Source organism: Chionomys nivalis, chromosome 3 (genome assembly GCF_950005125.1).
Source record: "Chionomys nivalis chromosome 3, mChiNiv1.1, whole genome shotgun sequence".
Classification (NCBI taxonomy): Eukaryota; Metazoa; Chordata; class Mammalia; order Rodentia; family Cricetidae; genus Chionomys; species Chionomys nivalis.
Genome location: NC_080088.1, coordinates 96804402 through 96828528, shown reverse-complemented (window position 1 = coordinate 96828528; position 24127 = coordinate 96804402). Strand labels below are relative to the sequence as shown.

The window sequence follows — 24127 nt, the reverse complement described above, 5'->3', positions numbered from 1 at the left end:
TGCGAGGTTTCTGTGGAAGCTGAGTTTCTTGGGAAAGTTGTTGGTTCCTGAGTGAACCCTGTTTTCCACGTTTGAGCCGCCTGAGTGGCCTGGGCTGATACTGGGGTCCGTGGGTGTGTGGTAGAGGCCTCCCTTAATCTTGAAGTATACGGGGTCTCAGGAGGGACCAGCGTCCCTGTGGAAATTGAGCCGGTTGGGGAGGGTGTTGATTCCTGGGTGAACACCGTGCCCCGTGACTCAGCTGGTTGAGTTGCAAGTGTTGAAACCGGGGTCCTGGTGTAGGCTGTAGATGGCTCCTTCACAGCTGCGGTGGAGGAGGTCCCAGGGGGTCCGGCTGTTCCTGTGGACACTGGGCCGCTTAGGGATGTGGTAGGTTCCTGAGTGTGAAGGGTTGTTCCAGAGTTCTCTGGAGCTGGAGCTGTTTGTGTGGATATGGCGCTGCGCAGGGATGTGGTAGACGCCTCAGTCAGCGCTGCTGTGTGGGTGACGGCGGGAGGTACAGCAGTGTCTGGGGACGCGGAGCTGCCCGACCAGGTTGTAGACTTGTGAGTGAGCCCTGTTGCGGAGGTTTCGCTTGGCTGGGTGGCATGTGTTGTCCTCGGGGTCCTGGAGGATACTGTAGATGCCTCACTCACGGCTGAGGTGTGGGCGACCTCGGAAGCTGCCGCGGTTTCTGGTGAACTTGAGGGGGCTGTGAAGACTGTGGATGCCTGAGTGAAAACTCTTGGTGATGTCTCAGGTGCCTGAGTTGTCTGTGTGGACGTTGGGCCACGTGGGGAGGCTGCAGACTCCTCAGTGACAGCTGAGGTGTAGGAGGTCCCAGGAGTCCCAGCTGTTTCTGCGGGCATTGTGCTGGCTGTGGCTGGCAAGACTGTAGATTGCTGAGCGAAGACCGTTGTTGTCGGGGAGGTCTGAGTCGTGGGAGCGGCTTCTGAGGAAACTGGGCCGCCTTGGGAGGCTGTAGGTGCTTCAGATCGGGCTGTGGGGTGAGCAGTTTCAGCCGGTACCGTGGTTTCTGGGGACGTGGGGCTGCCAGAGACGGTCGTAGCTTCCAGAGTGAAGACAGTTCCTGGGAAGGACCCTGTGGCTCGAGAGCCTTGCGTTGAAGTCGAGCTGCTGCTGGAGGCTGTAGGGGCCTCAGGTTGGACTGTGGTGAGGAGGCTCTCAGGGGGTACAGAAGCAGTTTGTGTGGAAATGGAGTTGCTCTGGGGAGCTGTAGACCCGTGACTGAAGACTGTTGTCCGGGCTGTGTCAGTTGCTTGCGTTGCTTGGGTAGACACCGGGCCACTGGGGAACGTGGTGGGTTCTTCTCTGGGGGGTGTAGGGTAGGAGGTCTCCGGAGTTCCAGTGGGTACCGCGGAAACTGAGTTTGTTGGGAAGGTTGTAGATTCCTGATTGGAGACTGTTGTTTTGGACGGCTCGGTGGTCTGAGTTCCACCTGTTGAAGTGTGCTGGCTTCGGGAGGTGGTTGGCGCTTCACTCAGGACCGAAGTGAAGGGCGTCTCAGCAGGCAGGGCCGTTGCTGGGGAAACTGAGCTGCTTGGAGAGATCGGAGATTCCTGAGTGGAGACGGCGGTTTGCAAGGTACCGGAGGGTTGAGGTGAATCGGTGGAGGTTGTGCTTCTTGGGGAGGTTGTGGATACCTCAGGCAGAGCTGTGGAGCGCGAGGTGTCGGGAGGGACGACTGTTTCTGGGGAACCTGAGCTGTCCGTGGAGGTCGTAGACTCCTGTGTGAACTCTGTTTGGGAGGTTTCCCTTGGCTGGGTTGCATGTGTTGAAACTGAGCTGCTTGGGGAGGTTGTAGGTACCCCAGTTTGCCCTGTTGTGCGGGAGCTCGCAGGAGGTTGCGAGGTTTCTGTGGAAGCTGAGTTTCTTGGGAAAGTTGTTGGTTCCTGAGTGAACCCTGTTTTCCACGTTTGAGCCGCCTGAGTGGCCTGGGCTGATACTGGGGTCCGTGGGTGTGTGGTAGAGGCCTCCCTTAATCTTGAAGTATACGGGGTCTCAGGAGGGACCAGCGTCCCTGTGGAAATTGAGCCGGTTGGGGAGGGTGTTGATTCCTGGGTGAACACCGTGCCCCGTGACTCAGCTGGTTGAGTTGCAAGTGTTGAAACCGGGGTCCTGGTGTAGGCTGTAGATGGCTCCTTCACAGCTGCGGTGGAGGAGGTCCCAGGGGGTCCGGCTGTTCCTGTGGACACTGGGCCGCTTAGGGATGTGGTAGGTTCCTGAGTGTGAAGGGTTGTTCCAGAGTTCTCTGGAGCTGGAGCTGTTTGTGTGGATATGGCGCTGCGCAGGGATGTGGTAGACGCCTCAGTCAGCGCTGCTGTGTGGGTGACGGCGGGAGGTACAGCAGTGTCTGGGGACGCGGAGCTGCCCGACCAGGTTGTAGACTTGTGAGTGAGCCCTGTTGCGGAGGTTTCGCTTGGCTGGGTGGCATGTGTTGTCCTCGGGGTCCTGGAGGATACTGTAGATGCCTCACTCACGGCTGAGGTGTAGGCGACCTCGGAAGCTGCCGCGGTTTCTGGTGAACTTGAGGGGGCTGTGAAGACTGTGGATGCCTGAGTGAAAACTCTTGGTGATGTCTCAGGTGCCTGAGTTGTCTGTGTGGACGTTGGGCCACGTGGGGAGGCTGCAGACTCCTCAGTGACAGCTGAGGTGTAGGAGGTCCCAGGAGTCCCAGCTGTTTCTGCGGGCATTGTGCTGGCTGTGGCTGGCAAGACTGTAGATTGCTGAGCGAAGACCGTTGTTGTCGGGGAGGTCTGAGTCGTGGGAGCGGCTTCTGAGGAAACTGGGCCGCCTTGGGAGGCTGTAGGTGCTTCAGATCGGGCTGTGGGGTGAGCAGTTTCAGCCGGTACCGTGGTTTCTGGGGACGTGGGGCTGCCAGAGACGGTCGTAGCTTCCAGAGTGAAGACAGTTCCTGGGAAGGACCCTGTGGCTCGAGAGCCTTGCGTTGAAGTCGAGCTGCTGCTGGAGGCTGTAGGGGCCTCAGGTTGGACTGTGGTGAGGAGGCTCTCAGGGGGTACAGAAGCAGTTTGTGTGGAAATGGAGTTGCTCTGGGGAGCTGTAGACCCGTGACTGAAGACTGTTGTCCGGGCTGTGTCAGTTGCTTGCGTTGCTTGGGTAGACACCGGGCCACTGGGGAACGTGGTGGGTTCTTCTCTGGGGGGTGTAGGGTAGGAGGTCTCCGGAGTTCCAGTGGGTACCGCGGAAACTGAGTTTGTTGGGAAGGTTGTAGATTCCTGATTGGAGACTGTTGTTTTGGACGGCTCGGTGGTCTGAGTTCCACCTGTTGAAGTGTGCTGGCTTCGGGAGGTGGTTGGCGCTTCACTCAGGACCGAAGTGAAGGGCGTCTCAGCAGGCAGGGCCGTTGCTGGGGAAACTGAGCTGCTTGGAGAGATCGGAGATTCCTGAGTGGAGACGGCGGTTTGCAAGGTACCGGAGGGTTGAGGTGAATCGGTGGAGGTTGTGCTTCTTGGGGAGGTTGTGGATACCTCAGGCAGAGCTGTGGAGCGCGAGGTGTCGGGAGGGACGACTGTTTCTGGGGAACCTGAGCTGTCCGTGGAGGTCGTAGACTCCTGTGTGAACTCTGTTTGGGAGGTTTCCCTTGGCTGGGTTGCATGTGTTGAAACTGAGCTGCTTGGGGAGGTTGTAGGTACCCCAGTTTGCCCTGTTGTGCGGGAGCTCGCAGGAGGTTGCGAGGTTTCTGTGGAAGCTGAGTTTCTTGGGAAAGTTGTTGGTTCCTGAGTGAACCCTGTTTTCCACGTTTGAGCCGCCTGAGTGGCCTGGGCTGATACTGGGGTCCGTGGGTGTGTGGTAGAGGCCTCCCTTAATCTTGAAGTATACGGGGTCTCAGGAGGGACCAGCGTCCCTGTGGAAATTGAGCTGGTTGGGGAGGGTGTTGATTCCTGGGTGAACACCGTGCCCCGTGACTCAGCTGGTTGAGTTGCAAGTGTTGAAACCGGGGTCCTGGTGTAGGCTGTAGATGGCTCCTTCACAGCTGCGGTGGAGGAGGTCCCAGGGGGTCCGGCTGTTCCTGTGGACACTGGGCCGCTTAGGGATGTGGTAGGTTCCTGAGTGTGAAGGGTTGTTCCAGAGTTCTCTGGAGCTGGAGCTGTTTGTGTGGATATGGCGCTGCGCAGGGATGTGGTAGACGCCTCAGTCAGCGCTGCTGTGTGGGTGACGGCGGGAGGTACAGCAGTGTCTGGGGACGCGGAGCTGCCCGACCAGGTTGTAGACTTGTGAGTGAGCCCTGTTGCGGAGGTTTCGCTTGGCTGGGTGGCATGTGTTGTCCTCGGGGTCCTGGAGGATACTGTAGATGCCTCACTCACGGCTGAGGTGTGGGCGACCTCGGAAGCTGCCGCGGTTTCTGGTGAACTTGAGGGGGCTGTGAAGACTGTGGATGCCTGAGTGAAAACTCTTGGTGATGTCTCAGGTGCCTGAGTTGTCTGTGTGGACGTTGGGCCACGTGGGGAGGCTGCAGACTCCTCAGTGACAGCTGAGGTGTAGGAGGTCCCAGGAGTCCCAGCTGTTTCTGCGGGCATTGTGCTGGCTGTGGCTGGCAAGACTGTAGATTGCTGAGCGAAGACCGTTGTTGTCGGGGAGGTCTGAGTCGTGGGAGCGGCTTCTGAGGAAACTGGGCCGCCTTGGGAGGCTGTAGGTGCTTCAGATCGGGCTGTGGGGTGAGCAGTTTCAGCCGGTACCGTGGTTTCTGGGGACGTGGGGCTGCCAGAGACGGTCGTAGCTTCCAGAGTGAAGACAGTTCCTGGGAAGGACCCTGTGGCTCGAGAGCCTTGCGTTGAAGTCGAGCTGCTGCTGGAGGCTGTAGGGGCCTCAGGTTGGACTGTGGTGAGGAGGCTCTCAGGGGGTACAGAAGCAGTTTGTGTGGAAATGGAGTTGCTCTGGGGAGCTGTAGACCCGTGACTGAAGACTGTTGTCCGGGCTGTGTCAGTTGCTTGCGTTGCTTGGGTAGACACCGGGCCACTGGGGAACGTGGTGGGTTCTTCTCTGGGGGGTGTAGGGTAGGAGGTCTCCGGAGTTCCAGTGGGTACCGCGGAAACTGAGTTTGTTGGGAAGGTTGTAGATTCCTGATTGGAGACTGTTGTTTTGGACGGCTCGGTGGTCTGAGATCCACCTGTTGAAGTGTGCTGGCTTCGGGAGGTGGTTGGCGCTTCACTCAGGACCGAAGTGAAGGGCGTCTCAGCAGGCAGGGCCGTTGCTGGGGAAACTGAGCTGCTTGGAGAGATCGGAGATTCCTGAGTGGAGACGGCGGTTTGCAAGGTACCGGAGGGTTGAGGTGAATCGGTGGAGGTTGTGCTTCTTGGGGAGGTTGTGGATACCTCAGGCAGAGCTGTGGAGCGCGAGGTGTCGGGAGGGACGACTGTTTCTGGGGAACCTGAGCTGTCCGTGGAGGTCGTAGACTCCTGTGTGAACTCTGTTTGGGAGGTTTCCCTTGGCTGGGTTGCATGTGTTGAAACTGAGCTGCTTGGGGAGGTTGTAGGTACCCCAGTTTGCCCTGTTGTGCGGGAGCTCGCAGGAGGTTGCGAGGTTTCTGTGGAAGCTGAGTTTCTTGGGAAAGTTGTTGGTTCCTGAGTGAACCCTGTTTTCCACGTTTGAGCCGCCTGAGTGGCCTGGGCTGATACTGGGGTCCGTGGGTGTGTGGTAGAGGCCTCCCTTAATCTTGAAGTATACGGGGTCTCAGGAGGGACCAGCGTCCCTGTGGAAATTGAGCCGGTTGGGGAGGGTGTTGATTCCTGGGTGAACACCGTGCCCCGTGACTCAGCTGGTTGAGTTGCAAGTGTTGAAACCGGGGTCCTGGTGTAGGCTGTAGATGGCTCCTTCACAGCTGCGGTGGAGGAGGTCCCAGGGGGTCCGGCTGTTCCTGTGGACACTGGGCCGCTTAGGGATGTGGTAGGTTCCTGAGTGTGAAGGGTTGTTCCAGAGTTCTCTGGAGCTGGAGCTGTTTGTGTGGATATGGCGCTGCGCAGGGATGTGGTAGACGCCTCATTCAGCGCTGCTGTGTGGGTGACGGCGGGAGGTACAGCAGTGTCTGGGGACGCGGAGCTGCCCGACCAGGTTGTAGACTTGTGAGTGAGCCCTGTTGCGGAGGTTTCGCTTGGCTGGGTGGCATGTGTTGTCCTCGGGGTCCTGGAGGATACTGTAGATGCCTCACTCACGGCTGAGGTGTGGGCGACCTCGGAAGCTGCCGCGGTTTCTGGTGAACTTGAGGGGGCTGTGAAGACTGTGGATGCCTGAGTGAAAACTCTTGGTGATGTCTCAGGTGCCTGAGTTGTCTGTGTGGACGTTGGGCCACGTGGGGAGGCTGCAGACTCCTCAGTGACAGCTGAGGTGTAGGAGGTCCCAGGAGTCCCAGCTGTTTCTGCGGGCATTGTGCTGGCTGTGGCTGGCAAGACTGTAGATTGCTGAGCGAAGACCGTTGTTGTCGGGGAGGTCTGAGTCGTGGGAGCGGCTTCTGAGGAAACTGGGCCGCCTTGGGAGGCTGTAGGTGCTTCAGATCGGGCTGTGGGGTGAGCAGTTTCAGCCGGTACCGTGGTTTCTGGGGACGTGGGGCTGCCAGAGACGGTCGTAGCTTCCAGAGTGAAGACAGTTCCTGGGAAGGACCCTGTGGCTCGAGAGCCTTGCGTTGAAGTCGAGCTGCTGCTGGAGGCTGTAGGGGCCTCAGGTTGGACTGTGGTGAGGAGGCTCTCAGGGGGTACAGAAGCAGTTTGTGTGGAAATGGAGTTGCTCTGGGGAGCTGTAGACCCGTGACTGAAGACTGTTGTCCGGGCTGTGTCAGTTGCTTGCGTTGCTTGGGTAGACACCGGGCCACTGGGGAACGTGGTGGGTTCTTCTCTGGGGGGTGTAGGGTAGGAGGTCTCCGGAGTTCCAGTGGGTACCGCGGAAACTGAGTTTGTTGGGAAGGTTGTAGATTCCTGATTGGAGACTGTTGTTTTGGACGGCTCGGTGGTCTGAGTTCCACCTGTTGAAGTGTGCTGGCTTCGGGAGGTGGTTGGCGCTTCACTCAGGACCGAAGTGAAGGGCGTCTCTGCAGGCAGGGCCGTTGCTGGGGAAACTGAGCTGCTTGGAGAGATCGGAGATTCCTGAGTGGAGACGGCGGTTTGCAAGGTACCGGAGGGTTGAGGTGAATCGGTGGAGGTTGTGCTTCTTGGGGAGGTTGTGGATACCTCAGGCAGAGCTGTGGAGCGCGAGGTGTCGGGAGGGACGACTGTTTCTGGGGAACCTGAGCTGTCCGTGGAGGTCGTAGACTCCTGTGTGAACTCTGTTTGGGAGGTTTCCCTTGGCTGGGTTGCATGTGTTGAAACTGAGCTGCTTGGGGAGGTTGTAGGTACCCCAGTTTGCCCTGTTGTGCGGGAGCTCGCAGGAGGTTGCGAGGTTTCTGTGGAAGCTGAGTTTCTTGGGAAAGTTGTTGGTTCCTGAGTGAACCCTGTTTTCCACGTTTGAGCCGCCTGAGTGGCCTGGGCTGATACTGGGGTCCGTGGGTGTGTGGTAGAGGCCTCCCTTAATCTTGAAGTATACGGGGTCTCAGGAGGGACCAGCGTCCCTGTGGAAATTGAGCTGGTTGGGGAGGGTGTTGATTCCTGGGTGAACACCGTGCCCCGTGACTCAGCTGGTTGAGTTGCAAGTGTTGAAACCGGGGTCCTGGTGTAGGCTGTAGATGGCTCCTTCACAGCTGCGGTGGAGGAGGTCCCAGGGGGTCCGGCTGTTCCTGTGGACACTGGGCCGCTTAGGGATGTGGTAGGTTCCTGAGTGTGAAGGGTTGTTCCAGAGTTCTCTGGAGCTGGAGCTGTTTGTGTGGATATGGCGCTGCGCAGGGATGTGGTAGACGCCTCAGTCAGCGCTGCTGTGTGGGTGACGGCGGGAGGTACAGCAGTGTCTGGGGACGCGGAGCTGCCCGACCAGGTTGTAGACTTGTGAGTGAGCCCTGTTGCGGAGGTTTCGCTTGGCTGGGTGGCATGTGTTGTCCTCGGGGTCCTGGAGGATACTGTAGATGCCTCACTCACGGCTGAGGTGTGGGCGACCTCGGAAGCTGCCGCGGTTTCTGGTGAACTTGAGGGGGCTGTGAAGACTGTGGATGCCTGAGTGAAAACTCTTGGTGATGTCTCAGGTGCCTGAGTTGTCTGTGTGGACGTTGGGCCACGTGGGGAGGCTGCAGACTCCTCAGTGACAGCTGAGGTGTAGGAGGTCCCAGGAGTCCCAGCTGTTTCTGCGGGCATTGTGCTGGCTGTGGCTGGCAAGACTGTAGATTGCTGAGCGAAGACCGTTGTTGTCGGGGAGGTCTGAGTCGTGGGAGCGGCTTCTGAGGAAACTGGGCCGCCTTGGGAGGCTGTAGGTGCTTCAGATCGGGCTGTGGGGTGAGCAGTTTCAGCCGGTACCGTGGTTTCTGGGGACGTGGGGCTGCCAGAGACGGTCGTAGCTTCCAGAGTGAAGACAGTTCCTGGGAAGGACCCTGTGGCTCGAGAGCCTTGCGTTGAAGTCGAGCTGCTGCTGGAGGCTGTAGGGGCCTCAGGTTGGACTGTGGTGAGGAGGCTCTCAGGGGGTACAGAAGCAGTTTGTGTGGAAATGGAGTTGCTCTGGGGAGCTGTAGACCCGTGACTGAAGACTGTTGTCCGGGCTGTGTCAGTTGCTTGCGTTGCTTGGGTAGACACCGGGCCACTGGGGAACGTGGTGGGTTCTTCTCTGGGGGGTGTAGGGTAGGAGGTCTCCGGAGTTCCAGTGGGTACCGCGGAAACTGAGTTTGTTGGGAAGGTTGTAGATTCCTGATTGGAGACTGTTGTTTTGGACGGCTCGGTGGTCTGAGTTCCACCTGTTGAAGTGTGCTGGCTTCGGGAGGTGGTTGGCGCTTCACTCAGGACCGAAGTGAAGGGCGTCTCTGCAGGCAGGGCCGTTGCTGGGGAAACTGAGCTGCTTGGAGAGATCGGAGATTCCTGAGTGGAGACGGCGGTTTGCAAGGTACCGGAGGGTTGAGGTGAATCGGTGGAGGTTGTGCTTCTTGGGGAGGTTGTGGATACCTCAGGCAGAGCTGTGGAGCGCGAGGTGTCGGGAGGGACGACTGTTTCTGGGGAACCTGAGCTGTCCGTGGAGGTCGTAGACTCCTGTGTGAACTCTGTTTGGGAGGTTTCCCTTGGCTGGGTTGCATGTGTTGAAACTGAGCTGCTTGGGGAGGTTGTAGGTACCCCAGTTTGCCCTGTTGTGCGGGAGCTCGCAGGAGGTTGCGAGGTTTCTGTGGAAGCTGAGTTTCTTGGGAAAGTTGTTGGTTCCTGAGTGAACCCTGTTTTCCATGTTTGAGCCGCCTGAGTGGCCTGGGCTGATACTGGGGTCCGTGGGTGTGTGGTAGAGGCCTCCCTTAATCTTGAAGTATACGGGGTCTCAGGAGGGACCAGCGTCCCTGTGGAAATTGAGCCGGTTGGGGAGGGTGTTGATTCCTGGGTGAACACCGTGCCCCGTGACTCAGCTGGTTGAGTTGCAAGTGTTGAAACCGGGGTCCTGGTGTAGGCTGTAGATGGCTCCTTCACAGCTGCGGTGGAGGAGGTCCCAGGGGGTCCGGCTGTTCCTGTGGACACTGGGCCGCTTAGGGATGTGGTAGGTTCCTGAGTGTGAAGGGTTGTTCCAGAGTTCTCTGGAGCTGGAGCTGTTTGTGTGGATATGGCGCTGCGCAGGGATGTGGTAGACGCCTCAGTCAGCGCTGCTGTGTGGGTGACGGCGGGAGGTACAGCAGTGTCTGGGGACGCGGAGCTGCCCGACCAGGTTGTAGATTTGTGAGTGAGCCCTGTTGCGGAGGTTTCGCTTGGCTGGGTGGCATGTGTTGTCCTCGGGGTCCTGGAGGATACTGTAGATGCCTCACTCACGGCTGAGGTGTGGGCGACCTCGGAAGCTGCCGCGGTTTCTGGTGAACTTGAGGGGGCTGTGAAGACTGTGGATGCCTGAGTGAAAACTCTTGGTGATGTCTCAGGTGCCTGAGTTGTCTGTGTGGACGTTGGGCCACGTGGGGAGGCTGCAGACTCCTCAGTGACAGCTGAGGTGTAGGAGGTCCCAGGAGTCCCAGCTGTTTCTGCGGGCATTGTGCTGGCTGTGGCTGGCAAGACTGTAGATTGCTGAGCGAAGACCGTTGTTGTCGGGGAGGTCTGAGTCGTGGGAGCGGCTTCTGAGGAAACTGGGCCGCCTTGGGAGGCTGTAGGTGCTTCAGATCGGGCTGTGGGGTGAGCAGTTTCAGCCGGTACCGTGGTTTCTGGGGACGTGGGGCTGCCAGAGACGGTCGTAGCTTCCAGAGTGAAGACAGTTCCTGGGAAGGACCCTGTGGCTCGAGAGCCTTGCGTTGAAGTCGAGCTGCTGCTGGAGGCTGTAGGGGCCTCAGGTTGGACTGTGGTGAGGAGGCTCTCAGGGGGTACAGAAGCAGTTTGTGTGGAAATGGAGTTGCTCTGGGGAGCTGTAGACCCGTGACTGAAGACTGTTGTCCGGGCTGTGTCAGTTGCTTGCGTTGCTTGGGTAGACACCGGGCCACTGGGGAACGTGGTGGGTTCTTCTCTGGGGGGTGTAGGGTAGGAGGTCTCCGGAGTTCCAGTGGGTACCGCGGAAACTGAGTTTGTTGGGAAGGTTGTAGATTCCTGATTGGAGACTGTTGTTTTGGACGGCTCGGTGGTCTGAGTTCCACCTGTTGAAGTGTGCTGGCTTCGGGAGGTGGTTGGCGCTTCACTCAGGACCGAAGTGAAGGGCGTCTCAGCAGGCAGGGCCGTTGCTGGGGAAACTGGGCTGCTTGGAGAGATCGGAGATTCCTGAGTGGAGAGGGCGGTTTGCAAGATACCGGAGGGTTGAGGTGAATCGGTGGAGGTTGTGCTTCTTGGGGAGGTTGTGGATACCTCAGGCAGAGCTGTGGAGCGCGAGGTGTCGGGAGGGACGACTGTTTCTGGGGAACCTGAGCTGTCCGTGGAGGTCGTAGACTCCTGTGTGAACTCTGTTTGGGAGGTTTCCCTTGGCTGGGTTGCATGTGTTGAAACTGAGCTGCTTGGGGAGGTTGTAGGTACCCCAGTTTGCCCTGTTGTGTGGGAGCTCGCAGGAGGTTGCGAGGTTTCTGTGGAAGCTGAGTTTCTTGGGAAAGTTGTTGGTTCCTGAGTGAACCCTGTTTTCCACGTTTGAGCCGCCTGAGTGGCCTGGGCTGATACTGGGGTCCGTGGGTGTGTGGTAGAGGCCTCCCTTAATCTTGAAGTATACGGGGTCTCAGGAGGGACCAGCGTCCCTGTGGAAATTGAGCCGGTTGGGGAGGGTGTTGATTCCTGGGTGAACACCGTGCCCCGTGACTCAGCTGGTTGAGTTGCAAGTGTTGAAACCGGGGTCCTGGTGTAGGCTGTAGATGGCTCCTTCACAGCTGCGGTGGAGGAGGTCCCAGGGGGTCCGGCTGTTCCTGTGGACACTGGGCCGCTTAGGGATGTGGTAGGTTCCTGAGTGTGAAGGGTTGTTCCAGAGTTCTCTGGAGCTGGAGCTGTTTGTGTGGATATGGCGCTGCGCAGGGATGTGGTAGACGCCTCAGTCAGCGCTGCTGTGTGGGTGACGGCGGGAGGTACAGCAGTGTCTGGGGACGCGGAGCTGCCCGACCAGGTTGTAGACTTGTGAGTGAGCCCTGTTGCGGAGGTTTCGCTTGGCTGGGTGGCATGTGTTGTCCTCGGGGTCCTGGAGGATACTGTAGATGCCTCACTCACGGCTGAGGTGTGGGCGACCTCGGAAGCTGCCGCGGTTTCTGGTGAACTTGAGGGGGCTGTGAAGACTGTGGATGCCTGAGTGAAAACTCTTGGTGATGTCTCAGGTGCCTGAGTTGTCTGTGTGGACGTTGGGCCACGTGGGGAGGCTGCAGACTCCTCAGTGACAGCTGAGGTGTAGGAGGTCCCAGGAGTCCCAGCTGTTTCTGCGGGCATTGTGCTGGCTGTGGCTGGCAAGACTGTAGATTGCTGAGCGAAGACCGTTGTTGTCGGGGAGGTCTGAGTCGTGGGAGCGGCTTCTGAGGAAACTGGGCCGCCTTGGGAGGCTGTAGGTGCTTCAGATCGGGCTGTGGGGTGATCAGTTTCAGCCGGTACCGTGGTTTCTGGGGACGTGGGGCTGCCAGAGACGGTCGTAGCTTCCAGAGTGAAGACAGTTCCTGGGAAGGACCCTGTGGCTCGAGAGCCTTGCGTTGAAGTCGAGCTGCTGCTGGAGGCTGTAGGGGCCTCAGGTTGGACTGTGGTGAGGAGGCTCTCAGGGGGTACAGAAGCAGTTTGTGTGGAAATGGAGTTGCTCTGGGGAGCTGTAGACCCGTGACTGAAGACTGTTGTCCGGGCTGTGTCAGTTGCTTGCGTTGCTTGGGTAGACACCGGGCCACTGGGGAACGTGGTGGGTTCTTCTCTGGGGGGTGTAGGGTAGGAGGTCTCCGGAGTTCCAGTGGGTACCGCGGAAACTGAGTTTGTTGGGAAGGTTGTAGATTCCTGATTGGAGACTGTTGTTTTGGACGGCTCGGTGGTCTGAGTTCCACCTGTTGAAGTGTGCTGGCTTCGGGAGGTGGTTGGCGCTTCACTCAGGACCGAAGTGAAGGGCGTCTCAGCAGGCAGGGCCGTTGCTGGGGAAACTGAGCTGCTTGGAGAGATCGGAGATTCCTGAGTGGAGACGGCGGTTTGCAAGGTACCGGAGGGTTGAGGTGAATCGGTGGAGGTTGTGCTTCTTGGGGAGGTTGTGGATACCTCAGGCAGAGCTGTGGAGCGCGAGGTGTCGGGAGGGACGACTGTTTCTGGGGAACCTGAGCTGTCCGTGGAGGTCGTAGACTCCTGTGTGAACTCTGTTTGGGAGGTTTCCCTAGGCTGGGTTGCATGTGTTGAAACTGAGCTGCTTGGGGAGGTTGTAGGTACCCCAGTTTGCCCTGTTGTGCGGGAGCTCGCAGGAGGTTGCGAGGTTTCTGTGGAAGCTGAGTTTCTTGGGAAAGTTGTTGGTTCCTGAGTGAACCCTGTTTTCCACGTTTGAGCCGCCTGAGTGGCCTGGGCTGATACTGGGGTCCGTGGGTGTGTGGTAGAGGCCTCCCTTAATCTTGAAGTATACGGGGTCTCAGGAGGGACCAGCGTCCCTGTGGAAATTGAGCCGGTTGGGGAGGGTGTTGATTCCTGGGTGAACACCGTGCCCCGTGACTCAGCTGGTTGAGTTGCAAGTGTTGAAACCGGGGTCCTGGTGTAGGCTGTAGATGGCTCCTTCACAGCTGCGGTGGAGGAGGTCCCAGGGGGTCCGGCTGTTCCTGTGGACACTGGGCCGCTTAGGGATGTGGTAGGTTCCTGAGTGTGAAGGGTTGTTCCAGAGTTCTCTGGAGCTGGAGCTGTTTGTGTGGATATGGCGCTGCGCAGGGATGTGGTAGACGCCTCAGTCAGCGCTGCTGTGTGGGTGACGGCGGGAGGTACAGCAGTGTCTGGGGACGCGGAGCTGCCCGACCAGGTTGTAGACTTGTGAGTGAGCCCTGTTGCGGAGGTTTCGCTTGGCTGGGTGGCATGTGTTGTCCTCGGGGTCCTGGAGGATACTGTAGATGCCTCACTCACGGCTGAGGTGTGGGCGACCTCGGAAGCTGCCGCGGTTTCTGGTGAACTTGAGGGGGCTGTGAAGACTGTGGATGCCTGAGTGAAAACTCTTGGTGATGTCTCAGGTGCCTGAGTTGTCTGTGTGGACGTTGGGCCACGTGGGGAGGCTGCAGACTCCTCAGTGACAGCTGAGGTGTAGGAGGTCCCAGGAGTCCCAGCTGTTTCTGCGGGCATTGTGCTGGCTGTGGCTGGCAAGACTGTAGATTGCTGAGCGAAGACCGTTGTTGTCGGGGAGGTCTGAGTCGTGGGAGCGGCTTCTGAGGAAACTGGGCCGCCTTGGGAGGCTGTAGGTGCTTCAGATCGGGCTGTGGGGTGAGCAGTTTCAGCCGGTACCGTGGTTTCTGGGGACGTGGGGCTGCCAGAGACGGTCGTAGCTTCCAGAGTGAAGACAGTTCCTGGGAAGGACCCTGTGGCTCGAGAGCCTTGCGTTGAAGTCGAGCTGCTGCTGGAGGCTGTAGGGGCCTCAGGTTGGACTGTGGTGAGGAGGCTCTCAGGGGGTACAGAAGCAGTTTGTGTGGAAATGGAGTTGCTCTGGGGAGCTGTAGACCCGTGACTGAAGACTGTTGTCCGGGCTGTGTCAGTTGCTTGCGTTGCTTGGGTAGACACCGGGCCACTGGGGAACGTGGTGGGTTCTTCTCTGGGGGGTGTAGGGTAGGAGGTCTCCGGAGTTCCAGTGGGTACCGCGGAAACTGAGTTTGTTGGGAAGGTTGTAGATTCCTGATTGGAGACTGTTGTTTTGGACGGCTCGGTGGTCTGAGTTCCACCTGTTGAAGTGTGCTGGCTTCGGGAGGTGGTTGGCGCTTCACTCAGGACCGAAGTGAAGGGCGTCTCAGCAGGCAGGGCCGTTGCTGGGGAAACTGGGCTGCTTGGAGAGATCGGAGATTCCTGAGTGGAGACGGCGGTTTGCAAGGTACCGGAGGGTTGAGGTGAATCGGTGGAGGTTGTGCTTCTTGGGGAGGTTGTGGATACCTCAGGCAGAGCTGTGGAGCGCGAGGTGTCGGGAGGGACGACTGTTTCTGGGGAACCTGAGCTGTCCGTGGAGGTCGTAGACTCCTGTGTGAACTCTGTTTGGGAGGTTTCCCTTGGCTGGGTTGCATGTGTTGAAACTGAGCTGCTTGGGGAGGTTGTAGGTACCCCAGTTTGCCCTGTTGTGCGGGAGCTCGCAGGAGGTTGCGAGGTTTCTGTGGAAGCTGAGTTTCTTGGGAAAGTTGTTGGTTCCTGAGTGAACCCTGTTTTCCACGTTTGAGCCGCCTGAGTGGCCTGGGCTGATACTGGGGTCCGTGGGTGTGTGGTAGAGGCCTCCCTTAATCTTGAAGTATACGGGGTCTCAGGAGGGACCAGCGTCCCTGTGGAAATTGAGCCGGTTGGGGAGGGTGTTGATTCCTGGGTGAACACCGTGCCCCGTGACTCAGCTGGTTGAGTTGCAAGTGTTGAAACCGGGGTCCTGGTGTAGGCTGTAGATGGCTCCTTCACAGCTGCGGTGGAGGAGGTCCCAGGGGGTCCGGCTGTTCCTGTGGACACTGGGCCGCTTAGGGATGTGGTAGGTTCCTGAGTGTGAAGGGTTGTTCCAGAGTTCTCTGGAGCTGGAGCTGTTTGTGTGGATATGGCGCTGAGCAGGGATGTGGTAGACGCCTCAGTCAGCGCTGCTGTGTGGGTGACGGCGGGAGGTACAGCAGTGTCTGGGGACGCGGAGCTGCCCGACCAGGTTGTAGACTTGTGAGTGAGCCCTGTTGCGGAGGTTTCGCTTGGCTGGGTGGCATGTGTTGTCCTCGGGGTCCTGGAGGATACTGTAGATGCCTCACTCACGGCTGAGGTGTGGGCGACCTCGGAAGCTGCCGCGGTTTCTGGTGAACTTGAGGGGGCTGTGAAGACTGTGGATGCCTGAGTGAAAACTCTTGGTGATGTCTCAGGTGCCTGAGTTGTCTGTGTGGACGTTGGGCCACGTGGGGAGGCTGCAGACTCCTCAGTGACAGCTGAGGTGTAGGAGGTCCCAGGAGTCCCAGCTGTTTCTGCGGGCATTGTGCTGGCTGTGGCTGGCAAGACTGTAGATTGCTGAGCGAAGACCGTTGTTGTCGGGGAGGTCTGAGTCGTGGGAGCGGCTTCTGAGGAAACTGGGCCGCCTTGGGAGGCTGTAGGTGCTTCAGATCGGGCTGTGGGGTGAGCAGTTTCAGCCGGTACCGTGGTTTCTGGGGACGTGGGGCTGCCAGAGACGGTCGTAGCTTCCAGAGTGAAGACAGTTCCTGGGAAGGACCCTGTGGCTCGAGAGCCTTGCGTTGAAGTCGAGCTGCTGCTGGAGGCTGTAGGGGCCTCAGGTTGGACTGTGGTGAGGAGGCTCTCAGGGGGTACAGAAGCAGTTTGTGTGGAAATGGAGTTGCTCTGGGGAGCTGTAGACCCGTGACTGAAGACTGTTGTCCGGGCTGTGTCAGTTGCTTGCGTTGCTTGGGTAGACACCGGGCCACTGGGGAACGTGGTGGGTTCTTCTCTGGGGGGTGTAGGGTAGGAGGTCTCCGGAGTTCCAGTGGGTACCGCGGAAACTGAGTTTGTTGGGAAGGTTGTAGATTCCTGATTGGAGACTGTTGTTTTGGACGGCTCGGTGGTCTGAGTTCCACCTGTTGAAGTGTGCTGGCTTCGGGAGGTGGTTGGCGCTTCACTCAGGACCGAAGTGAAGGGCGTCTCAGCAGGCAGGGCCGTTGCTGGGGAAACTGAGCTGCTTGGAGAGATCGGAGATTCCTGAGTGGAGACGGCGGTTTGCAAGGTACCGGAGGGTTGAGGTGAATCGGTGGAGGTTGTGCTTCTTGGGGAGGTTGTGGATACCTCAGGCAGAGCTGTGGAGCGCGAGGTGTCGGGAGGGACGACTGTTTCTGGGGAACCTGAGCTGTCCGTGGAGGTCGTAGACTCCTGTGTGAACTCTGTTTGGGAGGTTTCCCTAGGCTGGGTTGCATGTGTTGAAACTGAGCTGCTTGGGGAGGTTGTAGGTACCCCAGTTTGCCCTGTTGTGCGGGAGCTCGCAGGAGGTTGCGAGGTTTCTGTGGAAGCTGAGTTTCTTGGGAAAGTTGTTGGTTCCTGAGTGAACCCTGTTTTCCACGTTTGAGCCGCCTGAGTGGCCTGGGCTGATACTGGGGTCCGTGGGTGTGTGGTAGAGGCCTCCCTTAATCTTGAAGTATACGGGGTCTCAGGAGGGACCAGCGTCCCTGTGGAAATTGAGCCGGTTGGGGAGGGTGTTGATTCCTGGGTGAACACCGTGCCCCGTGACTCAGCTGGTTGAGTTGCAAGTGTTGAAACCGGGGTCCTGGTGTAGGCTGTAGATGGCTCCTTCACAGCTGCGGTGGAGGAGGTCCCAGGGGGTCCGGCTGTTCCTGTGGACACTGGGCCGCTTAGGGATGTGGTAGGTTCCTGAGTGTGAAGGGTTGTTCCAGAGTTCTCTGGAGCTGGAGCTGTTTGTGTGGATATGGCGCTGCGCAGGGATGTGGTAGACGCCTCAGTCAGCGCTGCTGTGTGGGTGACGGCGGGAGGTACAGCAGTGTCTGGGGACGCGGAGCTGCCCGACCAGGTTGTAGACTTGTGAGTGAGCCCTGTTGCGGAGGTTTCGCTTGGCTGGGTGGCATGTGTTGTCCTCGGGGTCCTGGAGGATACTGTAGATGCCTCACTCACGGCTGAGGTGTGGGCGACCTCGGAAGCTGCCGCGGTTTCTGGTGAACTTGAGGGGGCTGTGAAGACTGTGGATGCCTGAGTGAAAACTCTTGGTGATGTCTCAGGTGCCTGAGTTGTCTGTGTGGACGTTGGGCCACGTGGGGAGGCTGCAGACTCCTCAGTGACAGCTGAGGTGTAGGAGGTCCCAGGAGTCCCAGCTGTTTCTGCGGGCATTGTGCTGGCTGTGGCTGGCAAGACTGTAGATTGCTGAGCGAAGACCGTTGTTGTCGGGGAGGTCTGAGTCGTGGGAGCGGCTTCTGAGGAAACTGGGCCGCCTTGGGAGGCTGTAGGTGCTTCAGATCGGGCTGTGGGGTGAGCAGTTTCAGCCGGTACCGTGGTTTCTGGGGACGTGGGGCTGCCAGAGACGGTCGTAGCTTCCAGAGTGAAGACAGTTCCTGGGAAGGACCCTGTGGCTCGAGAGCCTTGCGTTGAAGTCGAGCTGCTGCTGGAGGCTGTAGGGGCCTCAGGTTGGACTGTGGTGAGGAGGCTCTCAGGGGGTACAGAAGCAGTTTGTGTGGAAATGGAGTTGCTCTGGGGAGCTGTAGACCCGTGACTGAAGACTGTTGTCCGGGCTGTGTCAGTTGCTTGCGTTGCTTGGGTAGACACCGGGCCACTGGGGAACGTGGTGGGTTCTTCTCTGGGGGGTGTAGGGTAGGAGGTCTCCGGAGTTCCAGTGGGTACCGCGGAAACTGAGTTTGTTGGGAAGGTTGTAGATTCCTGATTGGAGACTGTTGTTTTGGACGGCTCGGTGGTCTGAGTTCCACCTGTTGAAGTGTGCTGGCTTCGGGAGGTGGTTGGCGCTTCACTCAGGACCGAAGTGAAGGGCGTCTCAGCAGGCAGGGCCGTTGCTGGGGAAACTGAGCTGCTTGGAGAGATCGGAGATTCCTGAGTGGAGACGGCGGTTTGCAAGGTACCGGAGGGTTGAGGTGAATCGGTGGAGGTTGTGCTTCTTGGGGAGGTTGTGGATACCTCAGGCAGAGCTGTGGAGCGCGAGGTGTCGGGAGGGACGACTGTTTCTGGGGAACCTGAGCTGTCCGTGGAGGTCGTAGACTCCTGTGTGAACTCTGTTTGGGAGGTTTCCCTAGGCTGGGTTGCATGTGTTGAAACTGAGCTGCTTGGGGAGGTTGTAGGTACCCCAGTTTGCCCTGTTGTGCGGGAGCTCGCAGGAGGTTGCGAGGTTTCTGTGGAAGCTGAGTTTCTTGGGAAAGTTGTTGGTTCCTGAGTGAACCCTGTTTTCCACGTTTGAGCCGCCTGAGTGGCCTGGGCTGATACTGGGGTCCGTGGGTGTGTGGTAGAGGCCTCCCTTAATCTTGAAGTATACGGGGTCTCAGGAGGGACCAGCGTCCCTGTGGAAATTGAGCCGGTTGGGGAGGGTGTTGATTCCTGGGTGAACACCGTGCCCCGTGACTCAGCTGGTTGAGTTGCAAGTGTTGAAACCGGGGTCCTGGTGTAGGCTGTAGATGGCTCCTTCACAGCTGCGGTGGAGGAGGTCCCAGGGGGTCCGGCTGTTCCTGTGGACACTGGGCCGCTTAGGGATGTGGTAGGTTCCTGAGTGTGAAGGGTTGTTCCAGAGTTCTCTGGAGCTGGAGCTGTTTGTGTGGATATGGCGCTGCGCAGGGATGTGGTAGACGCCTCAGTCAGCGCTGCTGTGTGGGTGACGGCGGGAGGTACAGCAGTGTCTGGGGACGCGGAGCTGCCCGACCAGGTTGTAGACTTGTGAGTGAGCCCTGTTGCGGAGGTTTCGCTTGGCTGGGTGGCATGTGTTGTCCTCGGGGTCCTGGAGGATACTGTAGATGCCTCACTCACGGCTGAGGTGTGGGCGACCTCGGAAGCTGCCGCGGTTTCTGGTGAACTTGAGGGGGCTGTGAAGACTGTGGATGCCTGAGTGAAAACTCTTGGTGATGTCTCAGGTGCCTGAGTTGTCTGTGTGGACGTTGGGCCACGTGGGGAGGCTGCAGACTCCTCAGTGACAGCTGAGGTGTAGGAGGTCCCAGGAGTCCCAGCTGTTTCTGCGGGCATTGTGCTGGCTGTGGCTGGCAAGACTGTAGATTGCTGAGCGAAGACCGTTGTTGTCGGGGAGGTCTGAGTCGTGGGAGCGGCTTCTGAGGAAACTGGGCCGCCTTGGGAGGCTGTAGGTGCTTCAGATCGGGCTGTGGGGTGAGCAGTTTCAGCCGGTACCGTGGTTTCTGGGGACGTGGGGCTGCCAGAGACGGTCGTAGCTTCCAGAGTGAAGACAGTTCCTGGGAAGGACCCTGTGGCTCGAGAGCCTTGCGTTGAAGTCGAGCTGCTGCTGGAGGCTGTAGGGGCCTCAGGTTGGACTGTGGTGAGGAGGCTCTCAGGGGGTACAGAAGCAGTTTGTGTGGAAATGGAGTTGCTCTGGGGAGCTGTAGACCCGTGACTGAAGACTGTTGTCCGGGCTGTGTCAGTTGCTTGCGTTGCTTGGGTAGACACCGGGCCACTGGGGAACGTGGTGGGTTCTTCTCTGGGGGGTGTAGGGTAGGAGGTCTCCGGAGTTCCAGTGGGTACCGCGGAAACTGAGTTTGTTGGGAAGGTTGTAGATTCCTGATTGGAGACTGTTGTTTTGGACGGCTCGGTGGTCTGAGTTCCACCTGTTGAAGTGTGCTGGCTTCGGGAGGTGGTTGGCGCTTCACTCAGGACCGAAGTGAAGGGCGTCTCAGCAGGCAGGGCCGTTGCTGGGGAAACTGAGCTGCTTGGAGAGATCGGAGATTCCTGAGTGGAGACGGCGGTTTGCAAGGTACCGGAGGGTTGAGGTGAATCGGTGGAGGTTGTGCTTCTTGGGGAGGTTGTGGATACCTCAGGCAGAGCTGTGGAGCGCGAGGTGTCGGGAGGGACGACTGTTTCTGGGGAACCTGAGCTGTCCGTGGAGGTCGTAGACTCCTGTGTGAACTCTGTTTGGGAGGTTTCCCTAGGCTGGGTTGCATGTGTTGAAACTGAGCTGCTTGGGGAGGTTGTAGGTACCCCAGTTTGCCCTGTTGTGCGGGAGCTCGCAGGAGGTTGCGAGGTTTCTGTGGAAGCTGAGTTTCTTGGGAAAGTTGTTGGTTCCTGAGTGAACCCTGTTTTCCACGTTTGAGCCGCCTGAGTGGCCTGGGCTGATACTGGGGTCCGTGGGTGTGTGGTAGAGGCCTCCCTTAATCTTGAAGTATACGGGGTCTCAGGAGGGACCAGCGTCCCTGTGGAAATTGAGCCGGTTGGGGAGGGTGTTGATTCCTGGGTGAACACCGTGCCCCGTGACTCAGCTGGTTGAGTTGCAAGTGTTGAAACCGGGGTCCTGGTGTAGGCTGTAGATGGCTCCTTCACAGCTGCGGTGGAGGAGGTCCCAGGGGGTCCGGCTGTTCCTGTGGACACTGGGCCGCTTAGGGATGTGGTAGGTTCCTGAGTGTGAAGGGTTGTTCCAGAGTTCTCTGGAGCTGGAGCTGTTTGTGTGGATATGGCACTGCGCAGGGATGTGGTAGACGCCTCAGTCAGCGCTGCTGTGTGGGTGACGGCGGGAGGTACAGCAGTGTCTGGGGACGCGGAGCTGCCCGACCAGGTTGTAGACTTGTGAGTGAGCCCTGTTGCGGAGGTTTCGCTTGGCTGGGTGGCATGTGTTGTCCTCGGGGTCCTGGAGGATACTGTAGATGCCTCACTCACGGCTGAGGTGTGGGCGACCTCGGAAGCTGCCGCGGTTTCTGGTGAACTTGAGGGGGCTGTGAAGACTGTGGATGCCTGAGTGAAAACTCTTGGTGATGTCTCAGGTGCCTGAGTTGTCTGTGTGGACGTTGGGCCACGTGGGGAGGCTGCAGACTCCTCAGTGACAGCTGAGGTGTAGGAGGTCCCAGGAGTCCCAGCTGTTTCTGCGGGCATTGTGCTGGCTGTGGCTGGCAAGACTGTAGATTGCTGAGCGAAGACCGTTGTTGTCGGGGAGGTCTGAGTCGTGGGAGCGGCTTCTGAGGAAACTGGGCCGCCTTGGGAGGCTGTAGGTGCTTCAGATCGGGCTGTGGGGTGAGCAGTTTCAGCCGGTACCGTGGTTTCTGGGGACGTGGGGCTGCCAGAGACGGTCGTAGCTTCCAGAGTGAAGACAGTTCCTGGGAAGGACCCTGTGGCTCGAGAGCCTTGCGTTGAAGTCGAGCTGCTGCTGGAGGCTGTAGGGGCCTCAGGTTGGACTGTGGTGAGGAGGCTCTCAGGGGGTACAGAAGCAGTTTGTGTGGAAATGGAGTTGCTCTGGGGAGCTGTAGACCCGTGACTGAAGACTGTTGTCCGGGCTGTGTCAGTTGCTTGCGTTGCTTGGGTAGACACCGGGCCACTGGGGAACGTGGTGGGTTCTTCTCTGGGGGGTGTAGGGTAGGAGGTCTCCGGAGTTCCAGTGGGTACCGCGGAAACTGAGTTTGTTGGGAAGGTTGTAGATTCCTGATTGGAGACTGTTGTTTTGGACGGCTCGGTGGTCTGAGTTCCACCTGTTGAAGTGTGCTGGCTTCGGGAGGTGGTTGGCGCTTCACTCAGGACCGAAGTGAAGGGCGTCTCAGCAGGCAGGGCCGTTGCTGGGGAAACTGGGCTGCTTGGAGAGATCGGAGATTCCTGAGTGGAGACGGCGGTTTGCAAGGTACCGGAGGGTTGAGGTGAATCGGTGGAGGTTGTGCTTCTTGGGGAGGTTGTGGATACCTCAGGCAGAGCTGTGGAGCGCGAGGTGTCGGGAGGGACGACTGTTTCTGGGGAACCTGAGCTGTCCGTGGAGGTCGTAGACTCCTGTGTGAACTCTGTTTGGGAGGTTTCCCTTGGCTGGGTTGCATGTGTTGAAACTGAGCTGCTTGGGGAGGTTGTAGGTACCCCAGTTTGCCCTGTTGTGCGGGAGCTCGCAGGAGGTTGCGAGGTTTCTGTGGAAGCTGAGTTTCTTGGGAAAGTTGTTGGTTCCTGAGTGAACCCTGTTTTCCACGTTTGAGCCGCCTGAGTGGCCTGGGCTGATACTGGGGTCCGTGGGTGTGTGGTAGAGGCCTCCCTTAATCTTGAAGTATACGGGGTCTCAGGAGGGACCAGCGTCCCTGTGGAAATTGAGCCGGTTGGGGAGGGTGTTGATTCCTGGGTGAACACCGTGCCCCGTGACTCAGCTGGTTGAGTTGCAAGTGTTGAAACCGGGGTCCTGGTGTAGGCTGTAGATGGCTCCTTCACAGCTGCGGTGGAGGAGGTCCCAGGGGGTCCGGCTGTTCCTGTGGACACTGGGCCGCTTAGGGATGTGGTAGGTTCCTGAGTGTGAAGGGTTGTTCCAGAGTTCTCTGGAGCTGGAGCTGTTTGTGTGGATATGGCGCTGAGCAGGGATGTGGTAGACGCCTCAGTCAGCGCTGCTGTGTGGGTGACGGCGGGAGGTACAGCAGTGTCTGGGGACGCGGAGCTGCCCGACCAGGTTGTAGACTTGTGAGTGAGCCCTGTTGCGGAGGTTTCGCTTGGCTGGGTGGCATGTGTTGTCCTCGGGGTCCTGGAGGATACTGTAGATGCCTCACTCACGGCTGAGGTGTGGGCGACCTCGGAAGCTGCCGCGGTTTCTGGTGAACTTGAGGGGGCTGTGAAGACTGTGGATGCCTGAGTGAAAACTCTTGGTGATGTCTCAGGTGCCTGAGTTGTCTGTGTGGACGTTGGGCCACGTGGGGAGGCTGCAGACTCCTCAGTGACAGCTGAGGTGTAGGAGGTCCCAGGAGTCCCAGCTGTTTCTGCGGGCATTGTGCTGGCTGTGGCTGGCAAGACTGTAGATTGCTGAGCGAAGACCGTTGTTGTCGGGGAGGTCTGAGTCGTGGGAGCGGCTTCTGAGGAAACTGGGCCGCCTTGGGAGGCTGTAGGTGCTTCAGATCGGGCTGTGGGGTGATCAGTTTCAGCCGGTACCGTGGTTTCTGGGGACGTGGGGCTGCCAGAGACGGTCGTAGCTTCCAGAGTGAAGACAGTTCCTGGGAAGGACCCTGTGGCTCGAGAGCCTTGCGTTGAAGTCGAGCTGCTGCTGGAGGCTGTAGGGGCCTCAGGTTGGACTGTGGTGAGGAGGCTCTCAGGGGGTACAGAAGCAGTTTGTGTGGAAATGGAGTTGCTCTGGGGAGCTGTAGACCCGTGACTGAAGACTGTTGTCCGGGCTGTGTCAGTTGCTTGCGTTGCTTGGGTAGACACCGGGCCACTGGGGAACGTGGTGGGTTCTTCTCTGGGGGGTGTAGGGTAGGAGGTCTCCGGAGTTCCAGTGGGTACCGCGGAAACTGAGTTTGTTGGGAAGGTTGTAGATTCCTGATTGGAGACTGTTGTTTTGGACGGCTCGGTGGTCTGAGTTCCACCTGTTGAAGTGTGCTGGCTTCGGGAGGTGGTTGGCGCTTCACTCAGGACCGAAGTGAAGGGCGTCTCAGCAGGCAGGGCCGTTGCTGGGGAAACTGAGCTGCTTGGAGAGATCGGAGATTCCTGAGTGGAGACGGCGGTTTGCAAGGTACCGGAGGGTTGAGGTGAATCGGTGGAGGTTGTGCTTCTTGGGGAGGTTGTGGATACCTCAGGCAGAGCTGTGGAGCGCGAGGTGTCGGGAGGGACGACTGTTTCTGGGGAACCTGAGCTGTCCGTGGAGGTCGTAGACTCCTGTGTGAACTCTGTTTGGGAGGTTTCCCTAGGCTGGGTTGCATGTGTTGAAACTGAGCTGCTTGGGGAGGTTGTAGGTACCCCAGTTTGCCCTGTTGTGCGGGAGCTCGCAGGAGGTTGCGAGGTTTCTGTGGAAGCTGAGTTTCTTGGGAAAGTTGTTGGTTCCTGAGTGAACCCTGTTTTCCACGTTTGAGCCGCCTGAGTGGCCTGGGCTGATACTGGGGTCCGTGGGTGTGTGGTAGAGGCCTCCCTTAATCTTG

The 24127-nt window shown here is 58.7% G+C and overlaps 2 protein-coding genes across 2 annotated transcripts in view; both read right to left on the bottom strand.

Moving 5' to 3' along the window:
• Nucleotides 1-9294, bottom strand: part of LOC130871394 (mucin-12-like) — a 41067-nt gene extending 31773 nt beyond the window's left edge. Inside the window, exons 1-5 of the mRNA XM_057764732.1 lie at nt 9189-9294; nt 8388-8527; nt 5686-7094; nt 4326-5001; nt 151-3404 (exon numbers count right to left, since the gene is read on the bottom strand). Coding sequence (XP_057620715.1) covers nt 151-3404; nt 4326-5001; nt 5686-7094; nt 8388-8527; nt 9189-9294 — 5585 coding nt within the window. The remainder of the gene's footprint in view (nt 1-150; nt 3405-4325; nt 5002-5685; nt 7095-8387; nt 8528-9188) is intronic.
• A 168-nt stretch (nt 9295-9462) lies between these two features.
• Nucleotides 9463-24127, bottom strand: part of LOC130871393 (mucin-12-like) — a 52659-nt gene continuing 37994 nt past the window's right edge. The window contains exons 8-16 of the mRNA XM_057764731.1: nt 22776-23699; nt 20931-21854; nt 19086-20009; nt 17241-18164; nt 15396-16319; nt 13066-14474; nt 11706-12381; nt 9861-10784; nt 9463-9663 (exon numbers count right to left, since the gene is read on the bottom strand). Coding sequence (XP_057620714.1) covers nt 9463-9663; nt 9861-10784; nt 11706-12381; nt 13066-14474; nt 15396-16319; nt 17241-18164; nt 19086-20009; nt 20931-21854; nt 22776-23699 — 7830 coding nt within the window. The remainder of the gene's footprint in view (nt 9664-9860; nt 10785-11705; nt 12382-13065; nt 14475-15395; nt 16320-17240; nt 18165-19085; nt 20010-20930; nt 21855-22775; nt 23700-24127) is intronic.